General features: G+C 41.2%; 1 protein-coding gene across 1 annotated transcript in view; it reads left to right on the forward strand.

The window, feature by feature from the left end:
* Window positions 1-26,040, forward strand: part of ADAMTS17 (ADAM metallopeptidase with thrombospondin type 1 motif 17) — a 205,812-nt gene that overhangs the window by 166,337 nt on the left and 13,435 nt on the right. The window contains exons 19-21 of the mRNA XM_009289472.2: window positions 1,794-1,929; window positions 15,034-15,238; window positions 19,678-19,830. Of these exons, the coding sequence (XP_009287747.2) occupies window positions 1,794-1,929; window positions 15,034-15,238; window positions 19,678-19,830 (494 nt within the window). The remainder of the gene's footprint in view (window positions 1-1,793; window positions 1,930-15,033; window positions 15,239-19,677; window positions 19,831-26,040) is intronic.

Raw genomic sequence — 26,040 nt, forward strand, 5'->3', positions numbered from 1 at the left:
CATTTTGGCAGGGACACTGCTTTGTCGGCTCGTTACCGTAGGCTAGAACTGCACCTGGATTAGTGCTCCACGGATGGCTCAAGGCGCTGTGTGCAGCCCCATATCTCAAGCCTCCGTCACATTCTTGGAGCAGAGTTTTCGCAGGTGTTCAGGCATGTTCACTGAAAGACACTTCCTTCCCCAGGGATGAAACGGGGGCAGTGCTGCTGTGACAACTCCTGGAGATTGCGTCAGACGCTCTTAATGTGGGGTGGACTTTCTGGGAGTACATGAGCACACTGCGTATCACACTTTTCAGATGATCCCTACTATGTGCTGAGACAGATTCGCTGAAACCCTGGGGGGAATTGATGCCTGTGGAATCAGAGAACTGGTTTGTCATCCACTGTCATTGAATTTTCAGGGCTGGAAGGAGTAGGTTTTTCCCTGAGGAAAACGGATCATTTCCATGCATTCTGGCCAGTCTCTCTTCACCAGCAGACCCAATTATTTATCATATTATATTACACAAAGAAAGAGCGCTCATCTTCACATTTAAAGGCTCGCTGCCCTTAGTGTACTGAAATCATGGATTTATTTTTTTCTGTAAACAGAACTCGTTTTAAAATGGACACTTACTTTTACTCATGTTTTAAACCAATAATTTCTTAGAGCCATTAAACCCTCACATGAATGAGTAGGAAATTTGTTTGTGGCTCTTTTGATTTGTGTTGCAAGCCTGCCACATATTTGAATCAAATCAGTACCTGGCAACATGGCTCCCACCAGTAGTAGCTTGGATGGCAACTGATCTCTTATATTTTGATTGTCAGATGCTTTTACTACTTATCCAAGCTGGGAAGGGCCTTTTCCCTTCCATACAGACTTTTACAAATTTTTTATTAACAGAATTTGAGTTATTTTTTATTATCTGCTGCACATCGTGAATAAACTCAATTTGATCCAGAGTCAGGGTTAAGAAGAGGATCTGAGAAACCAAAATAATTAGCAGTAAGGCAAAGTCACATTGTGCAGGGTTGGCATTTTCCTTGTCACTTCTGGTCATTTTCATGCCGCCCTGTGGCACAGCTTTCCTGATGTCACACAGCGGAAGGCTGAACCCTGAGGGCCACACTGCTGCGGTGGAACTCCTGATGCACAGACAGTTTATGTGAGAAATGCTCGCTATTCCTGAGATGTCTCCTACTGGCAGGGTTTTTAAAGTAGTATGTCTGGAGGACCAGAAGATGAGAAATAATTTATTTTGGTGGCTTAATTTCACCTCTTTGTGAAATACAAACAAGCCCAGTTTATCACTCTTGAACCCCCGTCACTCCTTTTCAACCTGGCTCCTTCTGAATGGGGAGCAGCAAGAGGCAGCTGTCCTGTCATTACCAGTCACTGAGGGGTGGACGGTTGTGTGGCTTCAGCTTACGTAGCTGGAGCATCTGTCCTAGGTGATTACAGGGCACAGCTACATGTGGAGGAGGAACCAGAAATGAAAGCAAATTGTTTTCAAGATCGTTTTCGCATTAAACACTAGAAAGAGAAAGCCCAACGTGTTGTTCCTGTGAAGCAGTCAATTTCACAATTATTGGGGAAAGATTTGTAACTTTTCTGAAAAAAACCAGAACAGTACAAAGGTAAGACAGAAGTGGGAAATAAGATTGCTTGCAGAGGTGGTAGGTCTGTGTAGATTACATCTTGTAGATAGTAGGGAGCTCCTAGCTTTTGAGTTTTGGTTAACGAGTTGACATGGTTTTCTTCTTAGCCACTGGTTTCCTTTTCAGAGTTGTTTTTTATTTGACTTGTAGGTGAACGGAAAACCATTGTGTCCTGTACTCGAATTATTAACAAGACCATGACACTGGTGAATGACAGTGACTGCCAACGAGTGAATCGCCCCGAGCCCCAGGTCAGGAAATGTAACACACACCCCTGCCAGTCACGGTAAGGAGTTAAAAAATAATAAAACCCAATATCCTTTTCCTTCACAAATCGCCCATTTCCAAAGCCTCCATCTGGTGAACATGGTGAAAATGTCTAAAAGTATTGGGACACATTGTTAGCCATAGTAACCAGCTGTAATATTCATTTCCTTTTGTTGTTGAGCAGGTCAGATTTTCATTACCTCACAGTCCATTTAATTTGTGGCCAGTAAGGCCAGATTCCATGCAAGCTGCCTTCATGCATTGTTTGGGGATGGTTTTCTTTTCCCTTTGGCTGCCTCCTGGGTGACAGAGCAACTTGTAGTATAAAGTTAGACAAGAGTGCAGTGACTGCATATCTAACCTTTTTTTTTTTCTTTAATCACCACAGAGTAGGGTCTGATTAACCGTCAAACAGCGCCACAGAAAACCTCACAAACAACCCACAGCTTTTAAGCTACTATAGCTGACCTGCTGTGTTGCACGCCTGATCTGTATTAACATAGTTCAGAGTGGGAGTCTCTAAGCGAGGAGTGTCTCTTCTTCATGTGAAGTTTATACAGTGTCTAGCAACACCTGCGTAGTTTTGGAAATGTACCTGAATCTTGGTGAAGTGAAGAAATTATGATGAAACACATTTTAAGTGCTTTCCTCAGTAAGGGTGCTTTTCTGCATCAATAGGAGTAATTAGAGATCTAACAGTAATAAGTTCTAAAAATAATAAAAAGCTCTCTTTAATTTGGCAAGCACTTTTAGCTGAATTAATTTTGATCTGCATTGTATAAAAAAAGACGTTTCTGGCCAAAATGACAAAACACTTAGAGGTCTTTTCCAACCTCAATGATTCTATGATTCTATAACACAGGAAGGCAAATCAATTTGTTCAGTTTGTTTGCTAACAAAAAAGTTCACTTTTGCTCTGCAGTAATGTTTAGCATTGTAGAGTAGTGTAGATGCGCCACTTTTGATAGTGGTTAGAATATAAAATCGATTTAGGATAAAGCTCAACAATATCTAAAAAAGCATATTCAAAACAACCTGCTAGCTGTTGCATCTTGTATAATCAGACAAGCCAGGGAAACATACCTACAAAGCTAATCCTGCTGGCAGAAACAATAGCGAAAATGAGAAACAGCACACTTCCTTCTAATTAGACCTGCACTGTGATTAAAGTGCCCTGAAGCAGGGAAATCCAGTGTCAGGTTATCCATCAATAAGGCTAGGCTGTTTCAGGTTTCATTTTCTGTCTGCACTGCCTATTATTGCTGCTGTACAATATTTTGGCCATACTGCTTTCAGTGGTACCGGATGGTATAATGAGATACCCCATGTGCTTCTAGGTGTGTAAGGAGAGCAAAACTCCCAATGACTTCAAGGAAACAACTGTCATTTCCATGAGGAAGTTTCCTAAATTCAGTGATGCTGGGATTTCTGTCATGTCATTGTCTCAGAAAGACAGAAACAAAGAGCATCTGCTTGTGTTTCTGCCCTGGCATGAAATATTTCTTCTAGACCTTTTGTGAAGCCATTGGGAGGAGACTGGAGTAAGCCCAGGCAGGTATATGGAGGGGTTCCAGGTGGTAGAGATGAAGAAAAGCAATTTACAAAGCTCTGGAAGAAGTGGGCAGCTTCTGCCTCTATTAGCTGAGAGCAGCAAAGGGAGGTCTTGGCCATCAGGTCTATTAGAGCCATAAGACCCACAGTGCTGTTTCTCAATGGGATCTCCATGACCTTGAGTCCTTGGTGAAGTCTCCTCTTTGTTGCACACTTGCACCATGACATTGCTGCCTGTCCAGGGCAGTGACAGTGGGTTAGGTTAAATCACACAAAACCTCCTGAGAAAGGAATACTCTGTTCCTATATCCAGACTGTGTTCCTTTGAGGATTCAGGTCCAGCCCTTAATGTTATTCCAAGGTATCTCTTCTTCTGTATGGAGTTACCAGCCCATTTATAGCCACAATTTAGCTCAGTTCTCCCCAGGAGCAATTAGCGCTGGCACAGTGACACTCTCATTGGTCCATTTTTTTCAGAGCAATGACAGCAAACACCAAACGTGCTTAGTACCCGGAAAGGCCACAAAATCCTTGCTGATGATTTGATAGACCACACTCCCTCACTCCCTCTGCGTAGACCACACTTTCACACTTAACATGCTTTTGACTGGAAACATTTTCAGAAGCACATTCTCTGTGCCTCTGTAGAATTTAAATTTCCACTTGTGTTTGCCCACCCAGATATTAGAAATGCATGCTTAGCATATTCTCTGACCAAGAACATCTTAAAGAAACCATTCTCTTTCACCATGTCAATGCTTTTTTTATGAGCCCTAAATTTGTTTTAGGGTGTCAAGTAAAATTATTGTAGCATCTTGTTACAATAAGGTCCTTTCCCGTTTCCACTCAGACCTAAGCCCTTTACCTGAGTTCAGAAGAAGGAACAATGCTTTCCTTTCTGGAGTAAACCTGCTCTGTTTTGTGCGTTTTGAACTACATTTCCACTTTTACTCAAAATTTAAGAGAATCACCTTACAGAGAATTTATCTCTAGAGAAGGGTCTTATGGCCAGCACAGGACAGGGTCGTAGGACGCTCAGTCTCTGTTTCTCTTTTGGATGTGCTGTGTGACTTTAATTCACTACCCCACACTGTCGCTTTGCTTCCTCTCTCAATCCATGTATAACCTGGATTACAAACTCTTTGGGATGGTGTGAGATCATGTTGTATAAATGGAGGAAGAGGAGGAAGCTATTGCTGTTGAGATTGTAATAAAAATTTAAAAAATAATAACCCACATTATATATATATAAAGTGATCTGGAGAAAAAAAAAGTATGATATTAATAACAGTGTCTCTCTTCCAGCACGATCCCAAAGTGCTTTGCAAATTATATAGCCCTTTGAACTTCAGCCACCTCTTGGGAGAGCCAAATAACGTGGGGCAGGGGACAGTAGTTTCGTGAGGCCAAGGAGAAGATTATAGAACTCTGCAACTGCAACCCAGCATCTGAAAAAAACAAAGCAGGATTGAAAAAAGGATTGGATACACTGACATGTTTTAAAATTAAACGTCAGAGAAGAGAATTTTCTTAAGGGTTTTGTTGAAACTGGCAAAAATAAAAGAATCTTTCATTCTTTATTATTGTTACTCTTTCACCTTTTAAAAAAATGCCTTTTTCTTCCTATTTTATTTTTTATGTTCCTTGACCCTCTTTTTCCATTAAATTCTTTACAGCTTCCTTTCCTGTCCCAACTGCACCCTATTAGCACCTCTTTATTCTAATCCTTTGCCTAGCTCTTTAGATATTTTTTACAAAACCCTGCTGTAACCAGATGGAATCTGGATTCTTGCATGCGGTGCGTATGGGTTGTTTCCAGCACACTGAACACCAACCCAAATATATAGGCAAACCCAGCACTCATGTTGGCACAAGACTTAGAAATCACAGATCACATCAGCTGTTATTACTGAAAACATAGGTCGGCCAGTGGCCACACACTTCAACATGCATGGCTGGGTCTATGAACATGAAACTGCTCCCCTCTAATGCAGGAAAAGAACCAAAAACACATGAAATTTCCCAACTGTTAGACTTGTAATGCCCTGTATGCAAACACTGTTAATTTTCCTTCTCTTTGCTGTAATAGATTTTAATAGAGGTTGAGTTCTTTCAGGGACCTGCTGAATATGGGGTGTTCCTACACAGATGCTTAACAGCAGCACAAAAGCCAGCAATCCCTGCCTTCATCTACAGAAAACCACAGGAGACCTGAGCCCTTATTTTTCACTGTTTAGGACTTGAAAGTGTCTCTTGATTCCAAGCGTTAGTTTTCTGCTACTACCAGCAGCATAGACTCCTTTCCATAAACTGATTTTGCTCCACAGTCTCCTTCCCTCACTGGAAGGCTCTCCTGTGACTTTGCTGTTCATGTGGGTCAGGATCTTTTATTTCCAGCCTTAATTATTCATTGTCATTTTTCAGCCATTTCTTCTTGCATCAGCTTTGTTCATTTGCTTATACAGTATTTTCCCTCCCTAGCTCTTTGCCTTGGGCTAAGTGCCATATGATACAGCAAACCAGCGTATCTCCTCCTTCCTTCATTTTGCTGGCCTAAATCCATTACTTTTCTTTAACTTCTTATTGGATCAGAGATTGTGCTTCAATTCTTCGTTCCCTTGGTCACCTTGTCTACTAGTGCTCTAATTTATGTTATTTAAATTCATAATTTGAGTGCATAGGTGACCAGAATTGTATGGAGAATCCCAGTCTCAGTCCAGTCTAGCCCTTACACAGTTGCATTCATACTCTCCTATCTTCATCGGCAGTAACTCTCCTGATACGTGCTTTGCTTTTTTCATGGCTGCATCATATTTGTGGCTTACAGTCATTCTAGATGTTTTCATCCTCATTTGTTTCAACATATGAATCCTACTTTAACGCAGAAATGCTTGTTATTAGTCCCTAAGCACACAACCTTGCACTTTATGCTATTAATTTTCATCCTATCTCTGTTATTGCAGTACTCAAGGTTATTCAGTTCTTCCTGTATGACATCCTAATCCTCTGTTGCATTGACAATGCTGCTAAACTTTGTATTGTCAGCATTTTCCCCAATTTTTCAGCAGTTTTCTTCTTTTTGTGCCAAGGTCATTAATGCACATACTAAATCAGATCAAATGCAAGACAGATCTTTCAGGAAGTCCACTGGTAACTAATCTAAATTCCTTTCATACCTGATATTCCTTTACAGCACTACACTGTGGCCAGCTCTCACCTACCATATGAATTACACATTGATATCCATGTTTCCCAGCATATCACCAATTTCTCCAACTTACATAAGCATTTCCAGTGCGGCAGAAGGAGTTCTTTACTGATAACCAAATAGATTAAATCTACCACATTTCCTTTGTCTGGAAAAGCAGTTATTTTAATCAAAGAAATACAGCCAATGAGTTTTGCCTGGAGGAAATCTATGTTGCATCCATTTACCACTATGTCGTTGATTATTGTTTCCCTCCAGATCCGCTCTAAAAACTGGCATGCTGCTGAGGTCAGGTCTGTGGTTACATGGATCGCTTCTTTCTTTCTTTCTTCTATTCCCCTTTCACTTTTCCATCCGTGGACTGGAATCCAACACCGTGCTCTCCAAGGTTCACGCACCGCAATGATGTCCACTGGGGAAAAAGTGAAGCCAGTTATAAGAGTCAGCCAAGGCCCCAGCTGGCTCAGCACCTCCCCGACCTGCCCGAAAGGCTAGTGACCGCTCAAAGCATGGTGCCTCAGTGTGCGATGGTTGATAGTGCCAATTGCTTTGATTCCTGGTCTGATTTAAGCTCATGGTGCTTATTTGTATGGCCCTTGCTGTTCGAGAGTCCACCTCTCCCTTTAGACCCCACCATATACCTGTGACAGTGCTCTGTTTAACAGTCCAAGAATACAGAAATCAGTCTGTCTCCCTGATTCTGGTCTGTTTGCACCACGTTTATTTGTGTTATCATCACAGGTAGATGGGGAGCAGAACGTTTTGAATTTATTTTGTGAGGTGAAAATCTTGAAAATAGTAGAATTTGGGGGGGAGCAGTATGATGGAAAACTCCTTGAGAATGTTAGCAAATTACTTGCAGGGCTGTATGGAAATTATACTAAACTGGAGGGACATACTGAGACTGTCTGTTAACCGAAGGGACTGAGCTAGACATTTAATGGTTCCAAATGGGTATGTTCTTTCATTAATGCAGTCAGACTCTTTTGAAACCTGTACGAATGTTTATCATCCATAAGGTTCAATGGCAACGAGTTCAAAACCTTACTGTGCCTTGTGCTAAGAAACATCTCCTTTGGTGTGTTTTGAATTTGGTTACATGAAAAAAAGAAAAGAACAGCCATGGGGAGGGTTTCAAATCATTTTAGCCTGGAAATCTGGCATAAATAGTAATGTTAGCACCCTCTGATCCAAGGAGGCACCACGTAAGAGCTCATTTTGAAGTACTTCCCAAAACTGGAGTTGGGATCTCTAGAATCAGTCTGAGCTTAATGAATTTGCCAGGACTGTGCTGGACTCCATGCAAGACACGGTGGCTGCAGGCAGCTGAGCGAGCGGGCAATGCTGCGCCCTGCTGGCTGCTCTTCAGGGAAACCATCCTGGGCTGCCGGCGGCGGGAAGCTGCAGCAGGTCTCCAGCAGGTCTTGCAGGAGTAGAAGCCAAATGCCGTAGACCAGAAAGCCTGGGACTCTTCTGGGCACCTTTGTGAGTGGGTAGCTGATGTCCTGTTGTGGGCACGTCTGGTTATCACCATCCACTAGAAGGAGACAAAATCACATGCGTTGCAGGTTGTAGGCAGTTCATCGAGTACAGCAACAGTCAATCGGTAGTTAATTAGCTACTGAAAGACAAAAAGATATTTTCAAGCAGATCCAGCAACTCAATTCAATGAAGCAATTATGGAAAAGAAGTAAGAGAAGGCTTGGGAACAGAGAGTAGAATGAGGAGGGCTTATTGGCTACTGCTAAATGCATTTTCATCAAATAATTCAAGATGACTTGCTAGAGCAGAAGTTAATTTGGCATTAGTTTTTACATGGAGTCATGAGACAGGTTTCTTAGCTTTGGTGTAAAACCCCAGGCTCGCATACATCACAGTTTTTTCCATTATAATGTTTGACTCAACAACCTTATGGTTGAACATTTCCTTGTTTTAAAATGTTAAATGATCTGTGCTTCTTTGGTTTGAGGCTCTTCAGGCCAAGTGCAGTCTTTAACCACAAAGAAGGATTAGCAGGATAATCTAGCGAAATATTTAATTGTGAAATTCACTCCTACTGCTGCCTGCTGTAATGCTCTTCACACTGTTTGCATCCTGTGGTGTGAGCTGAGGAAAAGGCACTGCCTTCCTTGAAAGGCAGGGAAGGGAGCTGGGACACCAGTTGCCCCATCAAAGATACACCAGCCATGGATCAGGGTAGGGGTAACTCGCTGCAAAAGGGCTCTGAGAGTGCTGATATTCTGTGCCTTAGCGTAGTGAGGCGGCTGCTAGCAAGAAGAACACCTCCTCACACCAACACCACACTGAGTCCTCAGAAACTGAGTGATCTGCTTGATTTGGGGAAGGGAGGAGGGAGAATACAATGTCTTCCATTGAAAAAAAACTTCCCAAGGTTCATGTAAATTATAAAACATTGTCCTATGGCTGATCTTATAATTGGTGGGAAATTAAAAAAAAATAAAGCTGTCAAAATGATAATCACTAAAGAAAAAAAGAAACCTGTGTGAGTGAAAGTTGGCAAGTCTGTTAGCAGAATGACTACTGTACTGGAAAATTACTGAGCACTGTTTATAAAGGCAATCAGACAGGAATGTTAGTCTTGGAGTCCTACTTTCGACATCAGCAGCTGTATTATTCTACTAGATTCCTTGTACTTTTTTCCAAAAAAAAACCCCCTTCTGGTGACTGGGTGTGGCCCAACCTGTTCCCAAAAGTCAAGATTCACCTGATTATTTTGACCCCAGTATAGCAGAGATATGGTGGAGAGTTTCAGAAGTGTGTAGGGGGAGAAAGATACAATAGCAGAGTGTGGGTATTTCATGGAAATCATGAGTCCATTTGTAAACAGTGTTTTCTTGCTTCTACATATTCAAGCATGAACTTAGTTTGATAGCTGTAAGCAAAAACTGACTGTCAATTCCACGTGACTGATTCTCAGAAATCTTTTCTAATTCTCGTTGCTAAAATTATCCAATATGAAATGTGACTGATTCTCAGAAATCTTTTTTTCTCGTTGCTAAAATTATCCAATATGAAATCCTGGCCCCACTGCAAGTTGGTCTAAGTTTTGCCTAACATCAGCAGAGCCACAGTTTCACCCAGGTGCCTCAGAAAACTAAGAGCAACTTCAACATGATTTTTCATCACAAACTGGTGCTAAAGCCAACCAGTGCTAACTAGACATGGAGTTATCCTCACCTGTGCAGTAGTGCAACAATGTGTATTAAACTAAAAGGTATGCAATAAAATCTATTAGAAATAGAACCCTCAGATTACACTGCTTTGGATTAGTTTCTGTCACAAGTGCTTTTTCAGACTAGCTATGTCTTGTTTAGTAGCAAATTTCCTCTGATACGTTATTCAGCAGTAGTACAGGCTCTTAACTAGTTGTAGTTAAGAGCCAGTTCCAAAAAAAACAGGTTTAATAAAAGCAGAAAAATTTGTGTTATTGCAAATGTGTCTTTGGTCACATCCAAGCTGTTATTGTGAAAGCAGGGAAATTAATTTCACTGTAGCATTGGGGAGGGAACAAAAGTAATGCAATCCCTGTAGATAGTGAGTGCATGTGCAAATATGTCATGGATGTTTAGTTAGTGGAACAGAACCAACCTGCAGGCACCAGTCTTCTGCAGGGCTCGAGACAAATAACCGGGTGAAATTTAATGGGCTGCAATATTTACCCTAGAACATGTAATGACTTTATGTTATGAGGCTACAAATCTCTGAAAAGTGACCTCATGTCTTTTGATTGCACTCCTCCACCCCATTCTTCAGCCTTGACCCATTTTATCTTCATAGCATTTTTTCCCAAATCTTTAGCTACAAGTCTTCATTTGCAGACATTCATCTCCCCTCAGTTTATGTACGTAGTGCTGTAGACAATTTTTTTCCCAGAAAATGTGGGAGTCTTAGGCGAGTAGGTAGAGTGGATAATTCAAGGTTAATGACTAATCCAGACCATAGAAAGATCAAATGATGAACTGAACCTCCAAAAGATATTTCAAGTTTGCTCCAGGGGCCTGCCAGATGAGTGTTGCCAAAGCAGATTAGAAGAAGAACTCCCAATTTCTCAGCAGAGATACTGAGAGGTCAGAGGTTGAGGAAGACTCAGAAGACAAAGATTTAAAACAGCCCTCTCAGATTGCATGTCCTGCCCATCCCAGCTTTTTCAGGCTACAGAAAAACACACCCTTCTGGGCATTTTTTAGCTAGAAAGACAGCCACTGACTGGGTTAAAAAATCTGTGCTTAAAAGCTCATCGCTTTCTTCCTAAATCTAACCACCAGCAGGGATCATCTAGCTCTTGAATCTTCTATAGGGGTAAAATTACAAAAAATAATACCGTGGATAAAGCCATCCCTATGGTTGTGAGAAAGATGAGTGTGTTTGTCACATAAATCAGTGCTTGTTGGAAAAATGAGAGGCTCTTCAGGGACTCCAGCTAGAGCACTCACATGGCCTAACAGAAGGTAGGTTATAACCTGGGAGGGAAAGACCAAACTGAAAAGAACTGCGGTGTCAGGCAATCCCTAAGATCAGTTTACAGGCTTAAAACATAACTGTAAGCCAAATGCTCTATATGATATACACAGGGCTTAGTGTACAACAGTTAATTGGCTTAGTTAATAATACAGAGTTAGCTTGGTGTTTTGAGTTAGAACACTGGAATTATTTTTTACATTGTCATAAGAAAAACACCATTTTATAAAAAAATGAAAAGTAAGTCTTGTTCTTAAACACATCCAGGTGTGTTCAAAAGGTGTAATGACAGTGTAGAGAGGAAAATCTGCCTGTAGTGTAATTTAATAGTAACCATAATGTGATACTATTTGTACATCACATTTTTCTTCCCTGTGTGTATATTACTTGCAGATAGTAATTATGCTAATACCTTGCTGCACATTCCTTTACCAAATGTGAAACTGGCAGGAATTTTCATATTTAATCACTTTATCCATAAATCCCTTGTCTTTCCGCTTTGGTTGTGAACGATGTTGTTGAAATATATTTGCAGTGATTCTGTGTCTTATAGGCACTAAAATAGTATTTTTAGCTGCCTATGAAGGGGGCTTCGGGAGAACTGTGGGGGAAGATCAGGGCACTGCCAGTACTGCACATAAGACTCACATCTACTTGTTTGCCAGATCATTTTTACAAGCCATTGAACCAAGCAGAGATTTTACTGGGAGGACGAAATTTTGTGGTCAAAGTGATCATCCCCTTGATGCCTTTGAAAATAGCCTACTTTACTGATATTATTATTATTCAAACATTTAATCTGTCACTTGTCTCTTGGATATGAAACTAAAACCACCACTTTAAAATAGCCTTTAATTTCTAAGTGTTTTGATTCCATGTTAGCAGCAGTTGTCACAAGTCGGATGGAGTGGGCTGTGAGGTTTCAGAGATCCCTTACAGTATAGCCCCACCTTATTTGTAACCATTGGGCTCGGAGCAGGGATGGATGCAGTGGATCGGTAGCTGAAGCTGGCCATACAGATGCCACTCTGACAAAAAAGCTGGAGATTGCGTTTTCACCACAGGCACAGCTTTGTATTGATTCCCTGTGTTTTGGCTCATGCCTTGTGCAATCGTTCTTCTCATGATGATTATAATATTTGTTTTTTCTGTGCCAGTTTTCCAGTTACACTCTGTCATATCTGTGCTAGAGCGGCACTAACTAGAGACCACTGAATAGGGTAGAAACGAGGTGATTTCTCCTCTCCACAAGAGCAACAACAACAAAAAATTGAAAAAGGAATTTTCCTTCCTGAAAGGAAAGTCATAACTTTACTTCTTAAGGCATCTTGGAAATAGTTGGCATGCTGCGTGCTGCCCATCCTAAATGCAAGCTCACAGACAGCCTCTGCCAAGAATGTATTTTTATCTTTCTCCTTTGCTTGCAGTCCCTTTCCCTTTTTGTTTTGCCAGTAGCTGTAGATCATAGTGAGAATACAGTGCTGAAGTGAATATTAGTTCAGTGGAGCCTGTACAGAAACCGTTCCCAGCCCTGTGACTCACATTCAGCTCATAAAGCAAAGTCACTCTTTCCCCCGCCATGCCCTTGTTGAGTGGTTCTTTCACCCGGGGAGATAACTCCCCCCCCATTTGCTCTGACAGGGCAGAGCCCAGCTTGATATCAAGGGAGCCTGGCTATTAATTTTCATGAACACTGATTTCTGCACTTCAAGGCTATTTTTGTCAGTCTTTCAGTCCTAGTATTCGATTACCCAGCTGGCATTTTCCCATTCCGTAAGCAAAATACCAAGCACTCAGCCACAGAGATGCACCAAAACTACTGTCTAGAGAAACACGTTCGGTGTCTTGCCAGCTGTTTTAGCCAACGGAAATTCGCAGATGTGTCAACTGCTTTAATGCACAGAAACATTTGAGCGGGGCCCTGTTCCACAAAAGACAGGTGGCCAGCCTGCCCGATCCCCTCCTGCTCACACCAAATGGCTTCTGCCTTCGCTGTCAATGCAGTCATCAGTGCTGTCGCACCAGGTCATCAGTCATAGCATTTGGCAAATGAATTCATGACAATTGCACCAAGTGAAGATGTTTCTACAAATTGTGCTGAACTGATTTTTCCCCGTTCAGGAACGGGAAGATGGGAAACAGTTGTTTGATTCGTTTAGGAGAAGTTACGCGGCAACTTCAAAAGAATTGTGGTTAATAAGTTGGCACGTATGGTGCTCTACCTGGACTATGGGAGCCTTCAGCAAAATGAAATAGTATTTCTGAGCAGACTTGTTTTTGAGAAGTCTTATTTGAGGCACTTATCATAATAGACAACCCAGGATTGGGTGACAAGTAAAAGATTCATGGTATAAGGATACTAATCTAGATGACAGTCCTAAATAACAGGCTAGAAGGTCAATTACCTGGTGAGAAAGGCATGATAGCCTTCCGGTGCACAGCACCTACACAGTTATTGTTCCAGTCTTTCACTTCATCCAGGAATGCCTGTAATTACAGAGAACATGTTCCTCATTGACAGATTGCAGGAAGCTTAAAGATCGATGCTGCTTGTCTTTAGGAAAAAAATCGTCCCTCCCTACATACCTCCTAATTCAGATTCTTCTTAGACTTTTTATTCACCGCCTTGTAGGCCAGCTGTAACCACAGTGGTGCTTCCAGCACTTGCTGGAGTCAGTGGGAGCCTTTCAGTTGGCCTTACACTGAGCTGGAAGACGGAGGGGTGAGGATGCTTCATTTCCCTTGCATGCCCACAGCTGGAGACTGCTCACAGCAGCTATGCATTCCTTACTTTGGAGGAACCCAAACACCTCACAAGGTTGTGCTGAGTGTTTGCCAAAGAGCCTTTAAAGACATAACACAGCAAACAACAAAAAAAAGGCCATGTATTTGTTCCCAGCACACTTTGATCAAAGGGGAAGGAAATGGCAACTGAAACGTGCTTACAAAGTAAATGAATCCCAAAGGCTCAGAGGAACGATGAGTACAGGGAAATACCCCCCGCCTCCATCTAGATTGGGTTATGGCACATCCTTGTGAGCTACGGCACCTTTGAAACAACATTGCAGGATCCTTTCTGTAGGGAGAATCTTGTCTTTTTAAGTACTTCCTGAGCCTTGGCAGTTAAAGGCAATTCAGATTTTCTGAGAATGAATGTGGCCAGTTATTCTCCATTTTTGAGGCCCCTAATGCCATGAACTTCAAACAGATGAGATTCCAATTAAACATCCTGGAAAGCCCAACTATGAAAAGTGAAATCTCACCAGCGGCTGTGAGAGGGCGAACTAAAAGTGAGGCAGGAGGTGTCTTCGCATTCTAATAGTCTGGGATGTAGAGGATTTGTATGCTTTGAGGTCATATAATGTAGGGCTAGAGAAGCTGACTCTGGTCCTGGATGCGGGAAAGCTGTGCTGGGCTAGGTGTCTGGCTGTAGCACCATCCCAGTTTGTACACAGTATGTATAGGTTCTCTGCACAGCTCCACTGCACAGTGAAGACATGCACGCAGATATAGCAGTGGTTTTCCCAGGTACCTCTCAAAGGTAACAATTTTTGTGGGATAGGATGGCCTGCAGACAAGTCTGTCTTTATCTGGAGGAAAAATGTAGCCACGTTGTAGAGATTGGGCGTTAAAGGGAGCTATGCAGAGTTTGTGTTTCTGTCTAGCATGGAGACAGGAGTAGATATTCACTTGTATACCAACACTTTTCTGCTTTACACACTTCGGCTCCCAAAGGTGATCAGGTGCTCTCAGTGTGATGGCAATACAGCACCGTCGAAGAACCCACAAATCTAGGAAGAGTTGCCCATTTCTTGCTGTTTTTAAGTGAAGCATAATGTTTTATCCCACCAGTTTTTTAACATTCCTTCTCTGGCTCCTTCCCAGGTGGGTGACTGGCCATTGGAGTCCCTGCTCTGCTACTTGTGAGAAAGGTGTCCAGCACCGGGAAGTGACTTGTGTTTATCAGTTGCAAAATGGCACCTACGTTAACACAAGAGACCTCTACTGCCTTGGCAACAAACCAACAACAGTACAAAGCTGTGAAGGACGGGATTGCCTTTCTATCTGGGAAGCATCAGAGTGGTCAAAGGTAGGAACTTGATTCAAGAAAGGAACCAAGACTGCAGACAGCTCTGAATACACTGGCCCTAATCCAGCTAAGTGCTTAAAATTAAGCATGTTCTCAGGGTCAGCATACTCAGTGCCTCACAGTATTGGGGCACTGGGTAGGACTGTCATTTGTTGAGATGATCAGTTTGGAGCTGAGGCTTGTATTCCATATTGGATGAGTTATTAAGGCAGGTTTTAGATATCATGCTATAGTAACTATATCTTTCCATCTGAAAACTCTGACCAGCAAGGAAAAACATTTCACTGACCTGAGGCCAGAAGTGTAGTAACCCACCAGGGCTTCTGGCTCCATTTAAATGCAGTGTGAAACAAATACCAGATTTATCAAGCGTCTGCATGTTACAGAGAATGTACAATCTTTGGGCCTTATCCAACCTTCTTTTGTGTAATTCCAGGAACATGGAAAAGCTGGTTATACTTTGTATAAAAGGTGCATCTCCACGTAGTTGCAGAGTTAAGTAATTACTCTCAGATATTATAAATGCATTTCAGATATAAATGATGTGTGGTCTAGACAGTTAGCCTGTGTTTCATTTAGCAACAGAGTCAACTGGGAGTACGCCTACAGTTCATGACCAGGGCTCAGCTAATACAGGGCAACTTTGTCTGTACCTTGTGAGTAACAGTCCTAATAGGATGTCCATGTTAGTTTTGATATAGTATCTGTTAGGCTCATCTGAATGATGAGAAGATCCTTTCACTCTTGCAGTGCTTATGGCTCTACCAGTCTCATTCCAGACTGGCCGTGTTACGGGACTGCCCAGCAACAGTCATTTCTGTGGGAAGGATCTTTCCTTGTTATTCGTCTTTATTTTGAAACAGTGAGCTCCTGTTTAAAACATTGTCAAAGAGCTTTTGCAAAATATTATTGTTAGAAATGTGCTTAAAAGTCACAGAGCTCAGGATACAAGGGATCTTGCACTGAGGAACAGTGTCTCTTAACAAACACAATGTGATTCCATTGTCCACCTTTTGAACAGGAAATCTTTGTTTGGCAAGTGAGATGATAGTTAAGTGAGAGTAGTGTTTCCTTTCAGTAGGGTGCTGTATCTGTTCACTTATGCATGAGACTCGTTTTCTTTCTGAGTTCTTTCATTTCAAAAGATGTGGAGAAACACACCAAAGTTTTAATAAGTTGTCTGATAGGTCTTTTGTGTGTTATAGAAGTAACCCTTTCAGATGATGCCCTCTTTATTTCTTACAGCTGAACCAGCTGAACTGTTTATAGCTGAGACTATTCTTATTGTGCGGTTCCTACCTGTTTTACATGGGGAATTTTTACTTGGGTGTTTTGTTAACAATCCCAAGTACTTCTCTCTCCTTTTTATGAAATGGAGTAAGTCAAGTTACAGAAGACTTTTTCCAGAGTGGAAATCTTCCACATTTGTGACCACGTAACTCATTTGCAAATACATAATATTTTTAGATCATTTTTTCAACAACTGGTTTACTTTTCCTTTGCTAAACTTGTTTACCTTTTGTCATGTCTGTAATTGCCCACTCGTGATCTTAAATTCGTTCTTGTTCTGACACATTTCTGCTATTATGTAGCACAGTTGACTCCAGGACACATTTGATGCTCTGCCAGTTTGAACACTTCTCATAACTAGGACTTTCTTCCGTGGTAATCACTTTAATTCTTAACATTTTAATCTGATGTTGTGGAGTAAATACCACAGTAGTGGTATCATTTCATAAATCAATTTTCTCATGTATGTTTTTGAACTTTTTGGTTATACAACAAAAAACAGCTGGCCACATTGATGTCTGGTCCCCAGTGAAAAATGTGTGTTTTCAAAGCAAATTCCAATGCAATCTTCATTGTGGAAAAAATTAAGTTCCCCTTTTATTGCCAAACACTTGAGATTGTTTTGGACAAAGTACTGCTTAACCCATTTTTAATGACAAAAATAGAGACTGTCAGAAAAAGGTGAATGTTTCTACTGTTAGGGAATTAAAGTAGAAAAAAATATGGATTTCCTTCAAATAAAGGAGCTGTGTCTTAACTGCAAAGTTGTGTTGCTCCTTTACCAAACCTTGTGGGACTTGACTAAGTAATTTGTTAATAAAATAAGACCTAATGATCTCAGCTGGACACTCAGGGACTGCACGTATTAATTTGTAGAGTGCTCTGTTGTGGAATCCCTGTAAAATCTATGTGTTAAGAAATTCTTCATGAAAACAGAGGACTTGAGCAAAGAAGAAAACTCTTAAAGAGGGTGATTTATATGTGACCACCAAAGATCTGTTGGAAACCTTTTGCAAATGCTCTTTTGTCTAGGAAAGTATATGCAGTATTAATCTGTGAATGACTTAAAAGCTTGTGGGAAGAACAAACAGTTGGTGTTTTTCCCAGACTTGCTTGTAAAACCCACCTAGAGATTTCTCCTACTGTGAAAAATGCTCCTACCTCAGTTTGATTTACTTTGAGTAAATTGGACCATTTGAAAGATTTTATATATGGTGCTTTGTAGTTTGAGATGAACGAGTGCAACCCTGAGGAGTCCACCCTGAGGACTGGGGAAAATGATATATAATTTGGGAAAGTCTATACAACTTGGGGCAAATTCATGGCTTTAAGGTACCATTTAGGGAGCTCCAGCCTAGGATCTCTGGCAAGTCTTGCGCTCTGAGGAGTCCGGCAAAGCAGTTTCTGGAATTCTGCAAAGCCTGGAAGAATTCATCCTGGTATCTAGCAGAACTATACAATTGTGCTTGTTACAAAGATGTTACATCCGTAAGGAGGTCACACCATGAGCAGCACATAGTAAATTAAGTGGAAGGTTTCCCAGATTTTCAAGAAGTCACTTTGTAGTGCTCTGAAGTATTTAAAGGCATGTCTGTTTGCTTGCCAGCTCATAAACGCTTGTCATTCATGTCCTTAACAAGGCCAGCAGGTCAGAACTGCCTGGATTGTATTTTTAAGATGGTTAGACAGGCATGCTGAGATTTGTCCATTTGATGTAATTTATATCAAGCTGATGCTTGTTTCCAGCATAGACCCCCTGGATGGAGAAGCTTTTTGGAATACGTTCAAAAGACCTCACAGAATATCTCATATCTTCACTATTTATTCAGTGTCAAATCAACTGTCTTTTCCATGCTGATCCCCTGAAGGGGAGAACTTGACATGCTAGAGGAGGTTAGTTTTTATCTCAGTTGGTACAGATATCATTTTTCCACCCACCTGTCCCCAGTGGCTCTTCAGGAAAATTTCTCACTCTTAACCACTGCAGTGGCATGAAAATGAAGAGCAGAGAGACTAGCTATGCCGTTGTGTAGTGGCATGCACTTAGATGGCTGTGACAGCATCAGCAGATCTGTTACTCTATTACCGAACTGGTTATTTAAACCAGAAATTCTGTTTCAGTTCATGCCAGTGTCCTTTTCCCGCCTAGTTACAGTCAATGAAATCAAGACAAATTCTCCAGCAAAACAGAATTTCCAGCCAACTATTGGCAGAGATAACAAATGGGTGAGCAGATAGCCCTGCTCTTTAGAAGCTGCCTTCATAGTGCCCAGACAAAAAAACATGTGTGGATAATTTGTGCTCACTCGCATGAATGTTTGTTAGAGTGCCCAAACGTTTGAATCAAGTCTTCCTTCAGCAACTGATTCTAGCAGCTCTAGTAGGCTGCTGCTTTCTCAGAGGACTTCAAACAGTCCCTGCTTGTGCTTTTGGTGCTGAGAAGTCTGTCTTTCATCCCTGCTGGTGTCTGTGACTAGCTTGCTGGCCGTGGTTGGAAGCTGTTCACAACACTGTGGCTCACTGAATAGTGCCTCTCCTGAGCTATCCCCTTTGTACATTTGAAGTTCTTTGGAACTACCCTAGTGATGAGCCTATGGCAAATCAAAGAGTGAAGGTCATGTATGCGTTTCACATGAGAACATGTGTGAGAACTGTGACTTTGCCATGGTATGTACAAACTGTACTGCAGAAATGTGTTCGTAACAGTGGTCTCATGCTACTGTGATTTAAAAATGCATTTATCGCTATCATTTTACTCCTATGATACATCAAGGGATGTCGCAGTTCTGTGTTGTAAATCTCAGTGTGTCCTTTTTCAGTATGAATGATGAGCTCTTAAACACAAGATTTAGTGTTTTTTTCATCTGTAACACCAATTCTAGCAAAATGCCAGCTGATATTTTTCAAAGAAGGTTGATTTTCAGAATTGCCATTTTTCATAAGTAAAATATTTTACAAGCAGATACTATGCTTTTCAAATTACTCTTTTATGTTTGAAAGGGGCTTAGATTATTGGGAGAAAATCTTATGGGTTATCAGTTTTGCTCTGTGTTCATAAAACCAGCTTTTCCTTTTAGCTATGTTACCAAGATAAAAGTTATCATTTCTAGGCACCATGTAACAGAAAACAAATACCTGTTTTTTTGCAGTGCTCGGCAGACTGTGGCAAGGGGATTCAGAAAAGAACGGTGACGTGCACAAATTCTCAAGGGAAATGTGATGCAGCCACCAGGCCAAGAGATGAGGAAGAGTGTGAGGATCACACAGGCTGTTACGAATGGAAAACAGGCGATTGGTCTAAGGTAGCAGTGAACACTACATGGCATTTTCTTTCTAAGTGCAAAGATGTTCAGAGTGCTATGCTTCCGTGTGCTGTCTGCATTAATTTGCTGTTTAAATATTTGGAAAGGAAGGGTTTAACTGGTTTTGACTGGAGGTTTTGCTGGGATTTAAACTTTCCCCTTATGCCATTTATAACCCAAACATTGCAACACAGGCTTATGGATATGACCCAGTGAATTTTAGAGAAGTGTGTTCCAAACAGGATAGAAATGAGTATTAATTGACAGCTTAACCATCCAAAGGCAAAACCACCACCGGTGGACTCTTGTTGTCAAAAAGCTACTTTATAAACAATACTGAAACTGCTTTCCGTACTTCAAAAAGCAAACTCTGAACAGTTCTGGCTAGCAGATTGAATTCTACAGAAAAGAGTTCATTAGTAGTATCTTCTAGGAGTGCAGGGAACTAAGGAGGTGTCCCATGCACAGCCTGGGCAAGCTAAAAAGAAAATAGCAGAAGGTTGGGTTCCTTGAGTGTAAATATGTGTTAAAAATTTGCACTTTGAGTTAGGAACCTAGTCACTGAGAAAAAGGGAAATCTCACAAGGGGGCTGTGGGGAGAGTTTTGTCTCCCTCAAACCGTCAGCTGAGAAGAGAGCTGGACCTTAGTCTTCTTATCCCACAATGATAAATCTGAAGGTTTGGGAGAACTGTTGTTAAACTGAATACTACTGGGGGGAAGCCCAGGCAGACTCACACAGAAACAGAGGGTAGCTGAGAGCACTCACAGCTGAACTCTGTTCCTCTGCTTCATGCAGGTCCTGCATGCAGAGTCAGACAGCACACTATTTTATTACCACAGATGCAAGACTAAAGCTGTGCAGCTGAATTTCATGCTAGTCTGGGACCTACACAGCATAGTCCAGTCCTACACTTATTCCAACCACCTGAAATGAAAGAAAGCCATGAATTCAAAGGCAGAGCCAAAACCATCAGCCCCTTCCTCAGGGCTGGATTTTACCTTCACTTAGGCCTGTCTGAACTTAGTTTCTCCAGTGACATCAGTGGAATTAATTCCCGAATGCAGTGGATTAAACCAGAGCAGAGTCTGCTCTGTATTTGCGTTCTGATCTTAAAGTAATAGGTAGTTTTGCTTGGGAAGGAGGCCTGGCAGTGTGAGAAACAGCCTTTGCCAGTGTTGTTCATAAAGCATCCTTTACATTACTGACTTCATGTTTGCATAAAGAACTAAAATTTCCCAGGAATATTATATTCCAGTTTGGTTTTATCTTATCTTTGTAACTGTACTGTTCTTTAAACAGAAAGCCTACTTTGTGTTCTGGAATGTACGGCATGTGCAGAAACCACTGGGATACAGTAGTTGCATTTTGCTTTCCAAAAACCCAAACTCCAGCAAGCAAAATCCAGTGAAATAGAGGCCCATGATGGGCAAATTGCCTTATCTGTGATTGCATTTTTTTTACATTGTGATTAGGAATTACAAATATTTATAGATATACTCTGTCATAGATACATTAATTTAATGGTGTCATTGCTGGAGAATGCATTAAGAACCTGCCACATACAAAAGGTCTGTATTTATGCTGAGCCAGGAATTTGTATCACAGAATGTTTAGAGTATTGAACATTATTTTATTCATAACCTGGCACACAGAGTCCATGCAAGCTGGCCAAAACAAACAGTTCCCATGTGTTAACAGGTGAAATAACATTATTTATTTATTTGTGGAACTTTAGAACATTTTGGCATGCATATTGACCCGGATTCTCTTTGTAGGGAGGAATATGAAATAATTGTGTATTCACCGATTACATGGATTGAAAGTTCAGTATTGTATGAATGGTTCCAATATGATAAAGATGTTGGCTCACTGCTAGAAAGGCTGCAATCGTACATTGGTCACAGTAAATAGTGTTGTTGATGGATTTAGTGTCTGCGTGTGAGCAGGACAGGATCAGCGCAAAATCACTTGTTGTTTGCAGTTCTTAACTCAGGATCAGGATCCTCCCTGTGCAGAAGGGCACAAAAGCTTATGTGCTGCATATGTGGCCTGCTTCTGTCTGCAGAGAGCTTGTGCCAACTCTCTGCTTCCCAGGAATTTCACCCTGTGCGAGTCCAGCAGGATGTTCTTGGACTTAGATTTGGTTTATAATGAGCATTTAAAATTCTAGACATAGTGGTTAATTCTGAGTGGACACCTAGATCACACAATTAGATTCTTATTCTCTGAGTAGAGGGATAAACAAAAGGCACCAACTGGATTGCTAGAAAAAGGTATGGGTAGATAGAATTCTTTGAAGAAAATGTGTTGTCACAGAAACCCAGATAGCCGAAAGGTTTCATGTGGAATTCAATTCTTTGCAAATCCTGAGCGAAGGATTTTCATCATGAGGATCCAGAAGCTTTAATGCAGGGCTCATACTTAGGGGGAGAGCCTTTACAGCTATCAGCAATTCTTCTTCAGTGTTGTCTGGCTTTAAACAGCTCCTCCTTTAAGGAGAAACACAAAGTCTGCAGCAGTTAGATTACAGTGAACTCTTTAAAATTCATACTTCCAGGGTAAAATTCCATTGTAAAACATTTGTTGCCGGTGCTGTAAAAATCGCTGTGAGAGAGCTTTGTGCTGACTAAGATGGAAACTTTTTCTATTAATACAAATTGATCTCAGAACAAGCAACAACTTTTTGCGATTAATGCATTGTGCATTTGTTACAGATTGTTAAGAATCATCAGGGAAGCAAGATTTAACTAACAGTGGTAATTATCACAGATTAAAATAAGGGGCTTTGATGCTTTATGTGCAAACAGCTTGCATGGTGACTTGGCCTCCAATCCTTAATTTCCCAAACCAAGATCATTTGAAGATACCAGGAAGCCATGTAAGAAAGAGGCAAAACCTCATTTAAAAAGTCAGTTCCAGATACAACTTGTAAATAGAACAGGCTGTTTGGGTGGTAATGGCAGACTGTTATTTTTATATTAGTAGTAGTAGTATTTATAGAATACGTGGACTCTGTGCATGAGAAGACAGATCGCTTCCCTAAGGAGCTCCCAGCCCTATACAAGTAACTCGCGTCTGACGGTGATGGACATGGTTATCCTATATAAGGTCTTAGATCCTGTTGCATTCAGAAGGTGCAAGAGTGGAGCAGTAAAAGCTACAAATCTATGCTAGACAAATTGTGGTTTTATGTTCTTAGGCCCTGGATCCCCTTCTGTGTAGAAGAGGTGAGAGCTGGAGGCATGGGCATGCTGATCTTTAACCTGCGCCTACCAGCCAAAACCTTGTCCACTGGCCTTAGTAACGGCTCTGCTGCCGTTGCCTGTCCACACTCTGAAGAAGAGGAATTTTTTTCCATTTTTTGCCAGGTTTATTTGCAGATGGTCCTTACTACATATTATAGCTGTGGAAAACATTTGGAGCTAATTGAGCAGATTTAGCAAGCGGTCGTGGCTGTGATATTTGTTTTTTTCCAATGTATTTGCAGCATATTTCAAGTGTTGCATGAGGAACCGATGTTTCTAGTTGACTTTGCAAACACATAGGGCCAGGTCTGTAAAGTTATTTTAAACGTCTTTGAAGTTACCTTTGTTAGTCCGGTGCTCTGTAATTCTAAAGACAGAGTATTGTTCTGTTACTAGTAACCATGTGTAACCTCCATTACCGCTGCTATTAAACTTCCAACTTCTCTGCACTACTGCAACTTCTCTCTTAAACCTCTTATCTTAAAGGGATATAATTATTATTTTTAGCATTTAACACAAACGCAGCATTGATATTATGAGGTACATAACTAGACTGTTCCTAGCCCGAGAGTCTTTGAACCTAGTAGAAAGATAGATTGCACAGCGAGAGACCCACTGAAGGTGTTAACCTGAAATCATTTTTTTATTGTTGCCGGGATTCTTCAGAATTGCAATTCATTATATCATTCTTTTTTATATATGATGCAATATACAAATGGGAATCCAAGCCATCTCCCATTCAATCATTTCTTCCAAAAGGAAATTCCACATCCAGTTCGCATTCAGTTAAAGAAACAAACATCTCATACACTCCTTCTACTTTGAAATGGCTCCTCCTTGTTTGAAATCTGAGCTGTTAAATGTTCTAGCACTGGAAACATTTCTACATTTTTGTTGTAGCTGTGCTAGTCAAAAGAACAAATTGCTCAGTTTCCCAACACTTGTCTCAGACTCCTAGGCTGCTGAAAATACGCCTCTTGATGCTTTAGCAAGACAGTAGTTCATTCTTTCACGATGAATTGTATTTTGCTGACAAACTTTATGTCAAAGATTACATTCCTGTGAAGAATGCAGGCAGCTAGTGAACAGAATGTATCTTTATGCATGTGGCTCTCCAGGAAGGTTAGCAGGACGCGCAGCTGAGTCTGTACCATCCGCCTGCTCCAGGCTGCGCTGGAAGGGATCAGCTGCGGGACTCGGACTTTGCGTTGAAGCCTACCGTGACTCACGCAGTTGAAAACATATGTCCCGAATGATGTGGGGGTGCGCTGCTGGCAAGCTGCAGGGAGATGCAGGCTTGGTGTATTGCCTAGCTAGGGTGGTGGCAAAGATCAGTGGCGCTTGAAGGTGAGCAGCACCAGGGACTGCTTTCTAGCTACCCGGGGCTCCCCCCTCCCCGTGTCCTCAGGGCTCTCCCCTTCTGCTCTAGTAATAATGTATCAGGGAAAGCACTCGGGTGCAAATGCACAGGCCAAGGCTGTATTTTTTGAGTTCCTTTTCTCCGGTTGACTTTTCAACTCTTCTAGGGTATAACTGAGGAGGCAAGATTATATAGCAGGAGCAATTCTCCAGAAGACTTTTATGGATTTTTCTTCATTTCCAGTTTTACTTAATTGTTTCACTCTTTTATATGCCTCGACATACTCTTATTTCTGTCCTGTGACTGAAGTATTGTATTTCGAGCCAATAGCACAGAATGGTTCAGGGTTCCCAGTTTCATTTTTTTGGCTATTCTCCTTTTAACTGGTATTATATCAAGGAAGGCAGAATTACAAGCAAGATACACTAGCTCCATCGTTAGTGCTGACTTTCACAAGGGTGCATTTTCAGCTTTGTGGGCAGAAGTTTAAACATGCAACTTCTGTCCCTCAGGCAACAATTTAGCTCATTAACCTATTATATTACATAGCCCAATGAAAAGATTTTTAGAAGAAGACAGATACATAGAAGCCTTGTAATATATTGGCTTTGCCATATTTTTTCTTCGCAGTTACAGTAGATGCTCTGTAAATACTAAGGCCTATATTAATCTCGGATAACCCAATGTAAATCCAGGGTAACTGACTTTCATTCTTCCCTACAACCCCTTGGCCACAAGCCAAGGATCTCACTCAGCACAGTGGGTCAGGTATCAGTCTCTCTTACATTAGTGTAAATCCAGTTTAATTCAGCCACTTAAATTAATGCAGGCTTATGCCAATGCCATGCAGATCAGAATCTGACCTGCCGGACTGTGCAAGATCTTTGGGTCTTGTGTAGGAACCATCACAGATCCATGCTCTCAGGTGAAAACAGAAATATATGACATGTCAAGATGGGCTTCAACGAGGAGAGAAAGTAGAGGAGAAATCTTTTTCTACTGCTTTACATCTTGTATAACCACCTGGCACATCTTTCACGGGATTCAGAAAGATTGTACGCTCCAGAAACTGGAAAGCACTAGTAAGGATCAGCTTGGCAAAGTGTGTTGTTAAACAATATTCTTGTTGCCAAATAGTGTCAGTAGTGATAAAGCACATCTGAAAAATTAACTATAGGCACCTGCCCTCCCTGGACATCAATAGTTGCCAATTTCTTTACAGTATTTTGCTCAGCCTATGAAATGATGGTTACAGGTTCTCATCCCAGGATAAAATTAACAATAGGGAGGAAAAAAATCTAATTTTCTATAAGAAAAATAACTGGGTTTGTGCCAGACACTGAGGTGTTTCATACTGAAGATCAGCAGTCATTCATCACAATGGGTGGTAACAAGGATTTTGTAATTGCAAATTAATTGTTTTGGCAGGATTACTGTAGATTGTATTCTCTAAGAGATAAAACCTCTAGCCTTGCAGTACACCAAAAAACATGTCGGGGTTGGGTTTTGGGTTGTTTGGGGTTTTTTTTTTTCCAGAAAATACTCTCCAATCTCCCAGTGCCAGGAAGGCATGTTTTCCAAGTTCCAAATGTTTGGGAACATC

Source organism: Aptenodytes forsteri, unplaced genomic scaffold (assembly GCF_000699145.1).
Source record: "Aptenodytes forsteri isolate BGI_AS27 unplaced genomic scaffold, ASM69914v1 Scaffold605, whole genome shotgun sequence".
NCBI classification, from domain to species: domain Eukaryota; kingdom Metazoa; phylum Chordata; class Aves; order Sphenisciformes; family Spheniscidae; genus Aptenodytes; species Aptenodytes forsteri.